Below are 14,733 nucleotides of genomic sequence, written 5' to 3'. Positions count from 1 at the left end.
TTCTTTACTGAGACTTGATACTCCTTTCTGGACTTCTGTGGTTGAGGGTGACATATCTTTGAGGAATACATGCCTAATCTTAATATCTGTATGCCTGGTTATCCAGTTGAAAATTACAGTTCAAGAGTCTGGATAATGCCAAGGTTGTGCATTTTTAGCAGTCTCCCAAGCCATATAGATGCCATGAATCCTTCAGCCACACTTGGCATCCAAGTCTGGGGCTCAGGAGGTTTCTTTGGGGCAAAGATGCTCACCTGACAGCCAAAGGATGAGGAAATGTTGAAGAAGCAAGCTTGAGCATAAGAACCAGCTTGTGCAAAAGCCCTGTGATGCTGGGAAAAAAAAAAAAACAACAGAAAGAGAGCCAGCTGGGTGGTTGAAATGTGGAGTTGGGGGGCGGAGAGAAAAGTGGAATGTTGCTACAGAGGGCATGTGACCAGGCATGTAGGCCCAGGTGTGCATTGTGTGGAATATTTTTCTTGGTGAGAGAAGTCATGGAAGGCAGTTGAGCCGGAAAGAGACACAATCAGACCTCCATTTGGGCGCCTGGCAAGGTGGTTCAGCATGCAAACCTGGCAGTCACTCTTCTCCAGAATCCATGAAAAGATGGAAGACCTCTACAGTTATCCTCTGACCTCCAACATACGTAGCATGGCGTGCACACCTACCCATACACAGCACCACTTATACACTAATCAATAAAAAATTTAAATCTCAAGTAGTAGATGGGGAGAAACGAAGTGGGCTCATGACACCACCTGGGAACTAAGAGTACATACAACACAGTCCACCTGAGCGAGAGAACTATAGAGGAAGTAACGTAGGTAGACATTTGTGAGGGACGTCATGAGGTGAAGAAGGCATTCCAAGGGCAAGCAGCAAACATCTGACCATAGGTGGATGTTGAGGGTGCCGTTCCCTCAAAGAGGGAAGCATCAGAAGACACACAGATTGTGGGGGATGGTATCTCATGTTGACCCAAAGAGACATTCAAGGTTATGTGGGTTACCAAGAGGTTGCTTCACTGCCCCAGGACTCTGAGAAGAGGTGGGAATAGGAAACAGGTGTGTGTTGTCTGGGTCGACAGCGTCTATGCACATAGCACTGAGGCAATGGTGTGAGATGAGAAGGTAAGCACAAGCTCTAAGTGATGCTCAGGAAGAGAAGCAGCATGTGACTGCCACGGAGAAAACAAGCCAGGACAAGGTGAGACTTGGCAGTCAAAAGGAGGAAGTTTAGAAGATGAGGTGGTCAACAGTGCCAAATGTTGCTGGAAAATGGTCAGTCAATCAAGTTGGATGTGTGGAAACCCAGAGACCTGTCCCCCAGCAGAGCACTGAAGCCAGAGAGCGCCACACGCAAGGTGCCAACCAATTCCTCTATTTGCATAAACCACCCTGCAATTACGGAATTCCATATCTGCCTCCCCTAGAAACCACCTCTAAGGGTATCTTGTCCATCCTTTAACCCTTCAGACCTCACATACGGCCTGAGATACAGTAAGCACTTAATACATTTTATTGATAAACTGAATGTGGAGGGGTGGAGGGTGGATGACGGAGTGACGGAGATTGGGATGAGGAGGAACCACGGCGTTTGCCCCAGCTATCTACCATCCTTCACCTCCCTTTTCCTTTTTTTCTGTCTTTTTTCCATTTTTAACCACAATGACCTGCAGCCCCAAGGAACAAACAACGGAGACCCCAACCCTGACTTCCACGCGGGCCCTGGCCCCCCTTCATCTCTGACGAACAGTCTGGACCCAGGTTCTGCTGACGTGGGAAGGGGAGGAGAGTCTGGAGGAAGGGGAGGGGAAAGCAGCGCAGAGACAGGAGAGACGGAGGAGGCGCCCGCGGCTGCAGAGCTGCAGAGCGGGGTCTCCCGGGCCTCCGCGTCCCAGCCAGCCCTCCGCTCGCAGCCGGGCCAGACCACAGTTCGTCCTTTCGGCGCGGCCCTCTGGGCCCCTGCGGTCGCCAAGCTGGCTCCCCGAGTGGCCACCGGGACCCCCGAGCCCAATGGCGGGGGCGGCAGCAAAATCGACAGCACCGTGGAGATCTCCCCCAACGCCAATGGAGTAAGTGTCTGCGCCCGGGGTGGTGGTGGTGGGGGGACACGACACTCTGCCGACCCCTCCCCGCCCGCGCCGTGCGCCCCGCCTCCCACCCCGCGTCCCCCCGCATCCTCCCCGCGTGCCCACGGCCTCCCCCGCCTCACCTTCTCTCCCCCACCCCTCGCCGCAGCAGGTCGGGAGCCTGGGAGACGCGGTGCCCCCCGAGCAGCTGCAGGGTGAGCGGGAGCGCCGGAGGGAGGGGGAGGGCGACGCGCTGGGCAGCAGCCTGTCGCTGGCCGCGCCCCCGGGCCCCCTGAGCTTCGAGGCTCTGCTGGCCCAGGTGGGGGCGCTGGGTGGCGGCCAGCAGCTGCAGCTCGGCCTCTGCTGCCTGCCCGTGCTCTTCGTGGCGCTGGGCATGGCCTCGGACCCCATCTTCACGCTGGCGCCCCCGCTGCACTGCCACTACGGCGCCTTGCCCCCCAACGCTTCGGGCTGGGAGCAGCCCCCCAACGCCAGCGGCGTCAGCGTCGCCGCCGGAGCGGCCCTAGCAGCCAGCGCCGCCAGCCGAGTCCTCACCAGTACCGACCCTTCGTGTAGTGGCTTTGCCCCGCCAGACTTCAACCACTGCCTGAAGGACTGGGACTATAACGGACTACCAGTGCTCACCACCAATGCCATCGGCCAGGTGAGGCAGCCAGCCGGGCGGGATCTGGAGTGGGGGCGGACCAGGGCAGCGAGGGCCCGGCCTGATGCGGCTGCCCGCCCCTCTCTCATGTCCCCAGTGGGATCTGGTGTGTGACCTGGGCTGGCAGGTGATCCTGGAGCAGATCCTCTTCATCTTGGGCTTTGCCTCCGGCTACCTGTTCCTCGGTTACCCCACGGACAGGTGAGGACTTTTGTGGGGGCAGGGCCGGTAGAAAGGAAGGGGTGCTGGCAGAGCTAGCCCGAGCGGCCGAGTTTGCAAGAGGACAAGGATGGTTCCGTTGACTGTAGTCTACAGTCTCCTCTGGACTCCTGTTTAACAGACTATCTCAGCCTCAGTTTCACTCCCCCATCAAGAAATACACCTTCCATACCCACTTCCACACAAGGAAATGACCTCACGGCGGTGACCTCTTACCCCATCCCCACTGACCAGGAGAGGAGATCCACATCCATAAGTCAACGGCCTCACCTCCAAAGTTAAACATCACTTCCTCAACCAAAACCTTGTCTCCACACTTTATGTTCCATCTCTCCTTCGTTGCCTTATCATCCCAGCCACCTTCCTTTCCATCTTCATGGATGGACAGATTCATCTCCACTGGCTAATAGCCTACCAGGACTGTTAGCCCGTCTCAGTGGCCAAGTTCCTAAAGCTTAATGTTAATTCCTAAATATCAACAGCCCCATTCCCATCGATCAGTAATTCAACCTTACAAACGGATGACCCCATCTCTGACCAGTGGCCCATCCCCTACGGTTATTAGCTATCTCTACAAGGAATTCATACTTCCATGCCCGCCACCTAGTGCCTCTGCTCTGTGGATCACTGACTCCAAGAGAGCCTCTCTCTGCTCAGTGAGTTCACTGACTCGTAAGAGAGCCTCACAGACTGACAGTCCTATCTTCATGGCTGGCCAGAGCTTTCAGATCCTCTTGGACCAAAACCCACATTTCCATGAATCAGTGGTGTCATCTCCAAAGAGCGACGACAGTTCATCTGGCTAACTAGGTACTCTGGTTAGATCCAAATCCCTCTCTTCTCTGCTTCTGAAAACAAGGACCACTGACCACCAACCTGGGATCTACAGTCCTGCCTAGGTGACTAATGGTCCAAAAGCATTAATGATCAGGTTCCTTAAAACCGATAGCCATCCTCCCTGCTTAATAATCACATGTACCAGTGAGCCAATGATCCTATACTCACAGAGAAGTAGCTTATCCCCAAGCATCAGTAGCTGGATTTCCACATGCCAGTAGTCATATTCCTATGGAATAATGGCCTCATTCCTAATGATGGATAATTTAGTCTGAAGTCAGAGGCCTGAGCCACATTAATCAAGTCAGCTCATTCTTATGAAAAATAGCCCTTACCTGTCACGTTAATTGCCTTATTCTAAGGTATCAATGCTTCCCTCCTACCAAGGACCACTGACCCTGCCTTTGTCTCCCACAGACCATCACTCATCCCTGAATAGTCAGTAATTCAGCTCTTAAAGATCAGTAGCCCTGTCCTTGCTTGGGGTCAGTGACCAGTACCAGTTACCAGTAGCTCATCTCCCTATCTTAGTATCTGTTTTCATGGATTAATCTATTTGGACTGTTGGCTCCCCACCCAACACACACACTACACTAAGACCCTCAATTGTTCTATCACTAGAGATCAATTCTCCAGTCTCCAAAAATAATTATTCTGATCCCATGGATTAGTAGACCGCTTCCCTGAATCAGTAGCTCCATGTCCTGACCAATGGCCCATACCAACTTTATGAAGCAGTGGTCTCATCCCCAAAGGACAACAGCTGTATCATCACTAATGAATAAACAACTCTTTGCATGTACAGTTGGCCAGTGGTTACCACACAGATCAGGAGCTCTTTTTAGATTGATGACCTCCTTCACCTCTGACTGAATAAGACAAAATCTATTACCTCTGACCAAAACCTCTGCCAACAAGGATGAAGGTTCCAACCTTCAGGGTTGATCTCACATCCATGGTTGAAGCCCTCATCTCTGACTGATATATCGCCCTGTCCCCAAGAGTCATAAAACCATAGCTGTGCCCTATTGCCCAGTAGTCAGACATCATGTTACATAGCCCCCCTGCATCCTGATCCCCTGCCATCTTTTCTTTCTTGCTTTTTTTTCTTTCAATTTAAGACACGGTCTGTCTGTGTAGTAGTCTTGACTGTCCTGGAACTCCTGAGGCTGGCCTCGAACTCACAGAGATCCGCCTGCCTCTGCCTCCCAAAGGCTGGGATTAAAGGCGTGCGCCACCACGCACACCCTGCCATCTTTTCTGGCTGCAGTATGACTCTGGCTCCCTGAACCTCATCCTCACACCAGTGTTGAAGTAGGCAGCTAGCACCCACCCAGTACCTCCTCCATCCGGGAGTCTGGGTGGCCAGACGTCCTCCCTGCTTTCCAGGTTTGGTCGACGTGGAATTGTGCTGCTGACCTTGGGGCTTGTGGGCCCCTGTGGAGTGGGAGGAGCCGCTGCAGGCTCCTCCACAGGCATTATGGCTCTTCGATTCCTCCTGGGCTTCCTGCTAGCTGGTGTTGACCTTGGTGTCTACCTGATGCGTAAGTGGCACCCTGCCAGAGACCTCTGCCTTGGGTGTCATGACACCTTTCTGGTTTTCCAGGCCGTTTTCGCTGCCCCCTAGGTCCCAAATTTCAGCTGTCCAGAATCTCGGCTGTCTTTCTGCCCAGGCTTTTTAAGAGCCCAGGCAGAGGTCCCGCTTCATCCCACACCGTCTTCCCACATGCCATGATCTCCAAAGCCTCACCTGACCCTCCTTCTGTTAGAGAATAGAGCCCCATTTTAAAAGTGGAATATTGGCCACATATGGCGGCATACATGTAGTTCCAGTACTTGAGAGGTTGCGGCAGAAAAGTCGTGAATTCGAGTGTGGCCTGGGCTACATTGTGAGACCTTGTCTCAAACCCCACTCTAATTGAAAGCCTAAGAAGCTTATTTGACCTTGGACAAAGGTCGATACGAAGGTCAAATAAAGATTGTGAAAGGACCAGTAAACTGGGGGTGCTAGCACCCAGAAGGCTCTGATCCTAGAGCCCAGCTGGGTTTGAAGAGATAGATGGGTAGAGGTTCCTCCTCATCATCACCCAGAGGTCAGTGTGTGGGAGGTGATGGCTGCAGCCTCTGCTGAGGGCCTGACCTAGCTTTCTGTCCTTTCCTCCATCCCTCCCTCTCTCCTCTTGTCTCTCACACCTCCTGATTCCCTGGCCTCTCCTTCCTTCATCCCTGCTGTGTTTCCAGGCCTGGAGCTGTGCGACCCAACCCAGAGGCTTCGGGTGGCCCTGGCAGGGGAGTTGGTAGGGGTGGGAGGGCACTTCCTGTTCCTGGGCCTGGCCCTTGTCTCTAAGGACTGGCGATTCCTGCAGCGAATGATCACCGCCCCTTGCATCCTCTTCCTGTTCTATGGGTCAGTATTACCCTTCATCTGTGGCCTGCCTCTTCCCATCTTTACCTCCAGCCTAGTCCTTAGCCCCCCGCCAACTGCCCAGTTCCTCAGAGATGGTAGTGTCCCATCCCTGGGTCCAGAGAAAGAAGGCTTTACTGTGTACTCTACCACCTGCCCGTAGCTGGCCCGGTCTGTTTCTGGAGTCTGCGCGGTGGCTGATCGTGAAGCGGCAGATTGAGGAGGCTCAGTCTGTGCTGAGGATCCTGGCTGAGCGAAACCGGCCCCATGGGCAGATGCTGGGAGAAGAGGCCCAGGAAGCCTTACAGGGTAAGAGGCAAGGGGTCCCTACACCTGATGACCTTTGCATGGCTGTAGCTGTGGCCCCCTGCCACTCCAGTGCAGCGGTGGGGGGGACCCTGGGGTCTCAGCCATTTCTAATTGATCCTCTCTGTTCTCCTAAAGAACTGGAGAATACCTGCCCTCTCCCTGCAACGTCTGCCTTTTCCATCGCGGCTCTCCTCAACTACCGGAACATCTGGAAGAATCTGCTTATCCTGGGCTTCACCAAGTGAGCCTGGCTGTCTGAGCTGAGGGCCAGGCCAGTAGCTGGGATAGGGGCTGGTTGCATGGGGAAAACCTCTGGAAACCATGCAGAGGATGAGGCTGTGGGGAGCTGTGGCTAGGGATTCAGACGCTGTTCTCTGTTTGAACCTGTCGCCTAGCTTCATCGCCCACGCCATTCGCCACTGTTATCAGCCTGTGGGAGGAGGAGGGAGCCCGTCAGACTTCTACTTGTGTTCTCTGCTGGCCAGTGGCACAGCGGCCCTGGCCTGTGTCTTCCTGGGGGTCACCGTGGACCGTTTTGGCCGCCGGGGTATCCTGCTTCTCTCGATGACTCTCACGGGCATTGCGTCCCTGGTCCTGCTGGGCCTGTGGGATTGTGAGTCCTTTCTCCCTCTCCACATTATGGGAAGCCCAACAGAGGTGTCTCAGGAAGGCTTAGCCACTACATCTAACATAGACTCAGACCTTCCCCAGACCACTGTCCAGCTGTGCAAATTTGTCTGGCCCCCCCCCCCCCATTCCATAACTGGATGCCCAGAATGCAGACAGCATGGGCCAGAGGGTTGAGAGCCAGGAGGAGGATGCCAGAGCCTAGGCTGGGTGTGTGCTCCCCGCCTCCGTTCATGTCATCCCTTTTGGTCCCCCAGATCTGAACGATGCTGCCATCACCACTTTCTCTGTCCTGGGACTCTTCTCCTCCCAAGCCTCTGCCATCCTCAGTACCCTCCTTGCTGCTGAAGTCATCCCAACCACTGTCCGGTGAGAGGGGGTGCCGCCAGGGCCAGGGCCAGGCAGACCTTGAGGCCTTTGGCTAAGATGAAGGGCTGTAGGGTGAGAAAGAGAAGCTGTGGACAGAAGCTGGGGTGAGTCAGCCCATAGGCTCAGTGTCTTCTCCACGTTCCGCAGGGGCCGTGGCCTGGGCCTAATCATGGCACTTGGGGCGCTTGGGGGTCTGAGTTGTCCGGCTCAGCGCCTCCACATGGGCCATGGAGCCTTCCTGCAGCATGTGGTCCTGGCGGCCTGTGCCCTCCTCTGCATCCTCAGCATTATGCTGCTGCCAGAGACCAAGCGCAAGCTTCTGCCAGAGGTTCTCCGGGATGGGGAACTGTGTCGCCGGCCTTCCCTACTGAGACAGCCACCACCTAACCGCTGTGACCACGTCCCGCTGCTAGCCACTCCTAACCCTGCCCTCTAAACAGCCTCTGAGCACCCTGGTGGGAGGCTGGCCAGCCGTACAGAAAGGTGACAAAGGGCCCTAGCAAGGTAGACAGGAAAGCAAGGCCATCCCACACCAAAGGCTCAAAGGCACCTCACTCCAGCCGCCTGAGCAAGAGGGCCGGTCCCCAACCCCATCTCCCCCCTGCTGCTTTACGTTCACGTTGTCAGCAACAATCAGTACGGGGTGGGCGGAGCATCACACTATAACCACTAGGTCTGGGCTCCATCCTGTGCCCAAAGACATCTTCCCAGACCTCAGCTCTTCCTTGCTCTCTCATTCTGTTTCAATAAAAGACATTTGGAATAAATGAGCATATCATAGCCTGGACTCCCCTCCCTCGTGTTGTCCTTCTGTCTCTTGGGGAAAGACTTCTCAGTGGGACACAGACCAGTAGTGACATTGTCTTTCTCACTGTGCCCTGCCCTCTAGGTGTCGAGGCGTAGGCAGGGACCACACCCCTCTCTGCCAGCCCTGCTAGGTACTTCACACACTTGGTCTCACCTCATCCTTACAACAACTGCAAGGTTGTTTGGAGCAATTAAGGCTTTGTTTTGCAGAGCTGTAAAAATTATCTTTAGGGGCTAGAGAGATGGCCCAGTGGTTGTGAGTGCTGACCTGCCAGAGGGCCAGAGTTGGGTTCCCAGCATCCACATGTATCTGCTCACAGCTGCCTATGACTCCAGCTCCCGGGATCTAACACAGTCTTCTGACCCCCGAAAGCACCTACATGCATGTACTTACACCCACATGCATGCGCATGAAGATAAGAGAGTTTCTTGAAATTGACTTCAAAGGGGAATTTACCCGATGAGAGCAGGCTAAAATGAGAGCTCACGGGATGGAGAGGCAAAGCATGAACTCCACCAGAATTCCTTCTGGGAAGCCTCCTGCAAGTTCCTCTCTAGTGAGCACGTGATTGGCCGGCTCGAGTAGCCCTCTGCTCCACCCCTAATACTGAGAGTCCTGAAGAAGAAGACTGAGCAGTTAGGGCAGGACTGGATATTGTTTAGAAATGAACAGTGGCTGTCTACCAGAGCATTACTCTGACCAGTGCTCAAGGACTTTGATAACTTCCTGAAGTTACAAAGATAGTGGGAGCCCGTTAGAGCCCAGATAGCTAGAGTTCTGTTGGGCACAGTGGCATGTGCCTTTAATCCCTGCTGTTGGAGGCAGAAGCAGGAGGATCTCTGAGTTGGAGGCTAGCCTGGCCTACATAGTTCCAGGCCAGTCAGAGCCACTGAGTGAGACACTGTCCAAAAAAAAATCAAAACAATAACAACAAAAAAACCACACACACACACACAGACACACCCAAAAAACAAAACAAGAAGAAAGAACTAGAGTCCATCACTGTGCTGGCCGCCTTCCCCACTAAACTTGGGACAGTGAGGAGAGGAATCTCCTGGCTCCCTGGAAGTGGCAGTAGGAGCCTGCAGCTCGATTGAGAGAGTGCTTTAACCTGAACCTGAGGTTTCATCATCTGTGCATGTAGTGGATGCCTACCATCTCAGCACTCAGACGTGGAGGCAAGAGGATCAAAAGCTCAAGGGAACCGTCAGTGACATCCAGAGGTCAAAGCTGGCCTGGGGTACATGAAACACTGTCTCTAAAATCATGACAACAAAGACCCCACACTAGGAATATTAATAAGAAGGAAGAGAAGTTTGTGGTTAGGAGTATCAAGGGGCTTATTTGCTTTAGACATGGAATCTTGCCTTGAACTTGCTATGCAGCCCAAGCTAGAAGACTGCTTCTGAAAGGAGGTGAGGGAGGCCTTACCTTCACAGGCAAGAAGCCCTTGGAGGTAAATTCTTTGCTCGGTGCACCTAACTCAAGCCAATTGCACAGGCAAAGCAGATGCCTAGAGGTTGGAGAGAGTGGACTTCCTAGGAAAATGGAAATCCTTCTTCCAGAAAAATGAGGTTGGTCATCTAGCTCTTGGGAACACTAGGATTCCCTTCTCCTTCCCCTTTGCTGATTCATGTCTGAGACCACCCACACGCTATCAATAACGTCATGCTACCAAGCTCCAGATAATGTGTTCCTGGAGACCTCACCGGAGTGGCCTTGGTTGTCTTCACGGTCCCTCGGTAAGGGGCCATTTTTATTCCTGCTCCGTCACATAACAGAACTGAGACTTTGCGGAGCTTGCCATTCAGTGGCATGGCCAGGGTTCTAAGCCAGGCAGCTTAGAAACTCAACTTTTGTTCATAGAGTCAAGTGACTGTGTTGCTCTCTGCTTTGTGTGAAGTGAGCCTGAATTATGGCTTGAACTGGAGTAGGGCTTCTTCCTTTTATTTTTTTAATATTTATTTATTTATTATGTATGTAGAAGAGGGCACCAGATCTCATTACAGATGGTTGTGAGCCACCATGTGGGTGCTGGGAATTGAACTCAGGACCTCTGGAAGAGCAGTCGGTGCTCTTAACCTCTGAGCCATCTCTCCAGCTCCAAGTTAACCTCAAAGTCACAATCCTCCAGCCTCAGCTTCCTGAGCGCTAGGATTCACAGGCCTTTACCCCAAGTCCTAGCTAAGAGATATTTCAACGAAAAGCCTCATTCTGTAGAACCACCAAAGAAAGACTGAGGATGAAAACCAACCAGGAAGCTGCCACAACTCCTGTATGGGAGGCACATAAAAGTGAATAAGAGAACCGGGCGGTGGTGGCGCACGCCTTTAACCCCAGCACTCGGGAGGCAGAGGCAGGAGGATCTCTGTGAGTTCAAGGTCAGCCTGGGCTACAGAGTGAGATCCAGGATAGGCGCAAAGCTACACAGAGAAACCCTGTCTCAAAAACAACAAAACAAAACAAAAAACAAACAAAAAAAAAAGAAAACAGGGGAGTGAACAAGAGAAAGGTATGCATCATCGGGGAGATGGTCAGTGTGTGTAACCCAAACAACCGATGTCAATGTCTCCAACCATACGACCTTACCGGATTCTCACCCTAAGGAAAAAGTGACTCTGAGGCAGTTGCAAGACTATATAGCTTGGAGAGGCAACGTATTGAAGGTTCATGAACTGGCCAGTGAAGCAGGTCTTGAGAAGGGAGAGCCTACAATCTTCTTCCTGCACCACAGTCAGAAATGGTGTGGGTTTTTTGAGGTAGGGTTCAACACTTTGGCCCAGCTGTAATGAGCTGTAATTCAGGCTGGCTTTGAACTCACAGTTATCTTCCTGCCTCAGCCCCCCAAGTGCTGGGAGCCACCATATCCAGCACAAGACAGGAAATATTTATAAGTGCCATGTGAAAAAGTATTTATTTTAATTAATTAATTTACTTATTTCGGTTTTTTGAGACAGAGTTTCTCTGTGTAACAGCCCTGGCTGTCCTGAAACTCTCTCTGTAGATCAGGCTGGCCTCAAACTCACAGAAATCTGCCTGCCTCTGCCTCTTGAGTACTAGGATTAAAGGTGTGCGCCACCACCCGGCTATTTCTCTAATACTAATAAGTTCATTAGGAACCCCCAAGAATTTCAAGGAAATAGTTTGCAGGCAAATAAGAGAAATGGCTATTCTTTTTGTACTGGTTGAAATCTGGGCTCTGTAACTGTTTTAGAATGGACTATTGAGAGGAAAATCAAGAGGATGTGGAGGTACATTTCTAATGTTAAGTATAGGAAATGGGCCAGTTAAAGTGCTTGCAAATAGGTCTGACAAGCCAAATTCCATCACCAGGGCCCCACAAGGTGGGACAGAAGGACAGACTCTAACGGCAGTCCTCTGATCTCCACATGTGCACCATGCTCCACCCGTCACCCAGCATACAGTAAGTAATACGTCACTCTTTAAAACTGTTTTTAAAAAACGTTATTTGAAGTGACATGAAATATACATCCTGCCTTCTCAAGACAACCTCATCCGGTCACCATGCAACCAATGTTCACAGTAAATTGCTAGCTACCAATGTCTGGTTCGGCCTCAGGTTTGAAAGGGAGTACATGTTCCTCATCTTGTTCACTTTAAATGAAGACTTTAACTCTTAAGACAAATAATTCCAATCTGTATAGAAAACGCAGACAGGTATACAAGAAGGAAAACAGACCATCTTACAACAAAGTGCACAGAGTGGCTTCGCTGAGTTTGGCGTATAGATCAGAGACATTTTACCACATCTCACATGGTGGAGAGCGCAAGAAAAATCAGTGGTATTTTTGGAGAAGAGCACTAATCATTTGTATAAAAGCAGAGCCCATGTGACTTACCCAGCTCCCAAAGACCCTCACCCTGGGGAATAGATTTCAATATATAAATTTGGGGCTACAAATATTCAGACCATAGTAATGTTATACTCTATTAAAGAAAGACAGGAAAAGCTCCTTGACAAAAATGCCCTTTTAGGGAGCTGGAGAGACTGCTCAGTGGTTAAGACTACTCTTCTAGAGGACCCAGGTTCAATTCCCAGTACCCACATGGCAGCTAACTGTCTGAACTCCAAGATTTGACACCCTCACATAGACATACATGCAGGCAAAGCATCAATGCAAAATTAAATAAATAAATAAAATAAACAACGAAGAAAGCCACCCTTTCAATCCGGCACTCAGGAGGCTGAGGTGGGCAGATCTGAGTTTGAGGCCAGCCTGGTCTACAAAGCTAGATCCAGAACAGACTCCAAAGCTACACGGAAAAAAATTACACTTCTAGAGCCAGCAGGATGGCTGAGAGGATGAAGGTGTTTGCTGCGCAGGCCTGGGGACTTGAATTTCATCCTTGCATCCTATGTAAGGCTCCCACAGAACTGTCTCCACAGAGATGTCCACCAGAGCCATGACATGTAATAATTAAAAACTTTTAAGTTTTAAAGTCAGATGAAGTGGTTCACACCCATAACCCAGCAGCTAGAACCAAATACCATAGATGGAGCATATTACGTAAGCACCAACAGTTGATTCCTCAGTTTTGTCTCAGTGGGTGAAGTGCTTGCTCCGGAGTGTGGCACCTGAGCTCAAACCCTACAGTCTCCATGGTGCAAGAAGAGAAGCCACTCCAGCAGCCCGTCCTGACCCCCACATGAACGACCCCGCCCCCGTACAATGAATAAATGTAACAACAAATTTTAATGAAAACTTAGGGACCTTTTGGAAAGTTTTGGTGGCATACAAAACAGGGGTATGACAGACACTATTCTTCAGTAAGGTCCCTCTACAGAATGACTGTTTTTCTTTAACAAGCTGTAACATCCTTAACAGAAGAACCCATGCTTGGGAAATGTCCAATAAATACTTCATTAAGTGATTATCAATAAGCCTAGAGAGGAAAAAGGTGGGTTTTTTTGTTGTTTTTTCCGGCATAGCTCTGGTTGTCCTGAAACTATGTACACCAGGCTGGCCTTGAACTCACAAAGATCCACCTGCCTTTGCCTCCTGAGTGCTGGGATTAAAGTCACAGAGCACCATGCCCAGCAGATTTGGTGAATTTAGAGTCCACAGTGAGGGTCTGTGAGTGACAGAAGACAAACCAAGACAGCCCAGTGCATTTCAAGAACTTCTCTAACACACACACACACACACACACACACACACACACACACAGGCATGGTGGCACATGCCTTTAATCCCAGCACTCAGGAGGCAGAGGCAGGCAGATCTGTGAGTTCAAGGCCAGCCTGGTTTACAGAGCGAGCTCCAGGACAGGCATCAATCAAAACTACACATAGAAACCCTGTCTTGAAAAAAAAAAATATATATCCAGGCATGGTGGCACATGCCTTTAGTCCCAGCACTCACGAGGCGGAGGCAGGTGGATCTCTGGATTTGAGGTCAGCCTGGTCTACAGAGTGAGTTCCAAGACAGTCAGAACTACATGGTGAGACCCTGTCTCAAAAAAACAAAAACAAAAATTCTTCCAATCTTTAAATACTCTGCTTCCATAACAGAACTCCAATAATATGGTTACTCCTATTCTTCAGTTAGCCAGAATTAGACAAAAATAATCTACCAAAGACTAGGTTTGTCCAAGAATGACAACTTTTCCATTCTTCTGCCTCTATAGCATGGAAAAGGAACTAGTAACCAGGGGGTTCAAGGGAACAGCACAGTCTTAACTGCCTGGTCCAGATATGTGGTACAAATATGCAAGACAGCCTGATCAGGACCAAACTCGGAAAGGCTTAATTCTGTTGGCGGCATCCCGTCTTTTTAGCAACAACAAATGAGTTGCTCCAGCAGTGAAAGCAGAATGGAGAAAAGGACTGACATGATAGAGCAGAATGGACTTGGGGTTGGGGACTTAGCTCAGTGATAGAGTGCTTGCCTAGCAAGCGCAAGGCCCTGGGTTCGATCCTCAGCTCAAAAAGAGAAGGAAAAAAAAAATGAAGACCAGAGAGGGCTAAAAAGTCACTCACCTGCCAGGTGTGCGGGTGCACATCTGAAATCCCACTTGGAAGACAGAGGCAGATCTGTGAGTTCTAGGCCAGCCTGGGCTACATGTCAAACTATCTCAAAACACCCAAAAAGAGTTCACAAAAAACTAATTTGTTCTGGGAGCATGCCTTAAAACACAGCAATGGATGCCGGGCGGTGGTGGTGCACGCCTTTAATTCCAGCACTGGGAGGCAGAGCCAGACGGATCTCTGTGAGTTGAGGCCAGCCTGGGCTACCAAGCGAGATCCAGGGAAGGCACAAAGCTACACAGAGAAACCCTGTCTCGAAAAACCAAAAAAAGAAAAAGAAAAACACAGCAGTGGGGGAAGAAGTAGATCTCTGAGTTTCTGGCCACTCTGGTCTCTATATTGTGTACTAGCCTTCCACAGCTACAGAAGTACTATC

The 14,733-nt window shown here is 50.9% G+C and overlaps 1 protein-coding gene across 2 annotated transcripts; it reads left to right on the top strand.

Annotated features, from left to right (window-relative positions):
- The first annotated feature begins 1,803 nt into the window (after positions 1–1,803).
- Slc22a17 (solute carrier family 22 member 17) lies at positions 1,804–8,287 on the top strand. 2 transcript variants are annotated; one of them, XM_036198480.1, is made up of 10 exons: positions 1,804–2,074; positions 2,244–2,735; positions 2,833–2,936; positions 5,181–5,335; positions 6,033–6,198; positions 6,359–6,504; positions 6,640–6,745; positions 6,900–7,117; positions 7,389–7,500; positions 7,648–8,287. In XM_036198480.1, exons 2-10 carry the CDS (start codon positions 2,466–2,468, stop codon positions 7,934–7,936), a joined length of 1,566 nt encoding a protein of 521 aa, XP_036054373.1. In that variant the 5' UTR covers positions 1,804–2,074; positions 2,244–2,465; the 3' UTR covers positions 7,937–8,287. The 2 variants fall into 2 exon arrangements, with proteins under 2 accessions (XP_036054373.1, XP_036054372.1); XM_036198479.1 differs by having other exon boundaries at positions 2,241–2,735.
- The last annotated feature ends 6,446 nt before the right edge of the window (positions 8,288–14,733 follow it).

The sequence above is a fragment of the Onychomys torridus genome, chromosome 9 (genome assembly GCF_903995425.1).
Source record: "Onychomys torridus chromosome 9, mOncTor1.1, whole genome shotgun sequence".
Lineage (NCBI taxonomy): Eukaryota > Metazoa > Chordata > Mammalia > Rodentia > Cricetidae > Onychomys > Onychomys torridus.
This window is presented reverse-complemented; position numbering and strand designations above follow the sequence as displayed.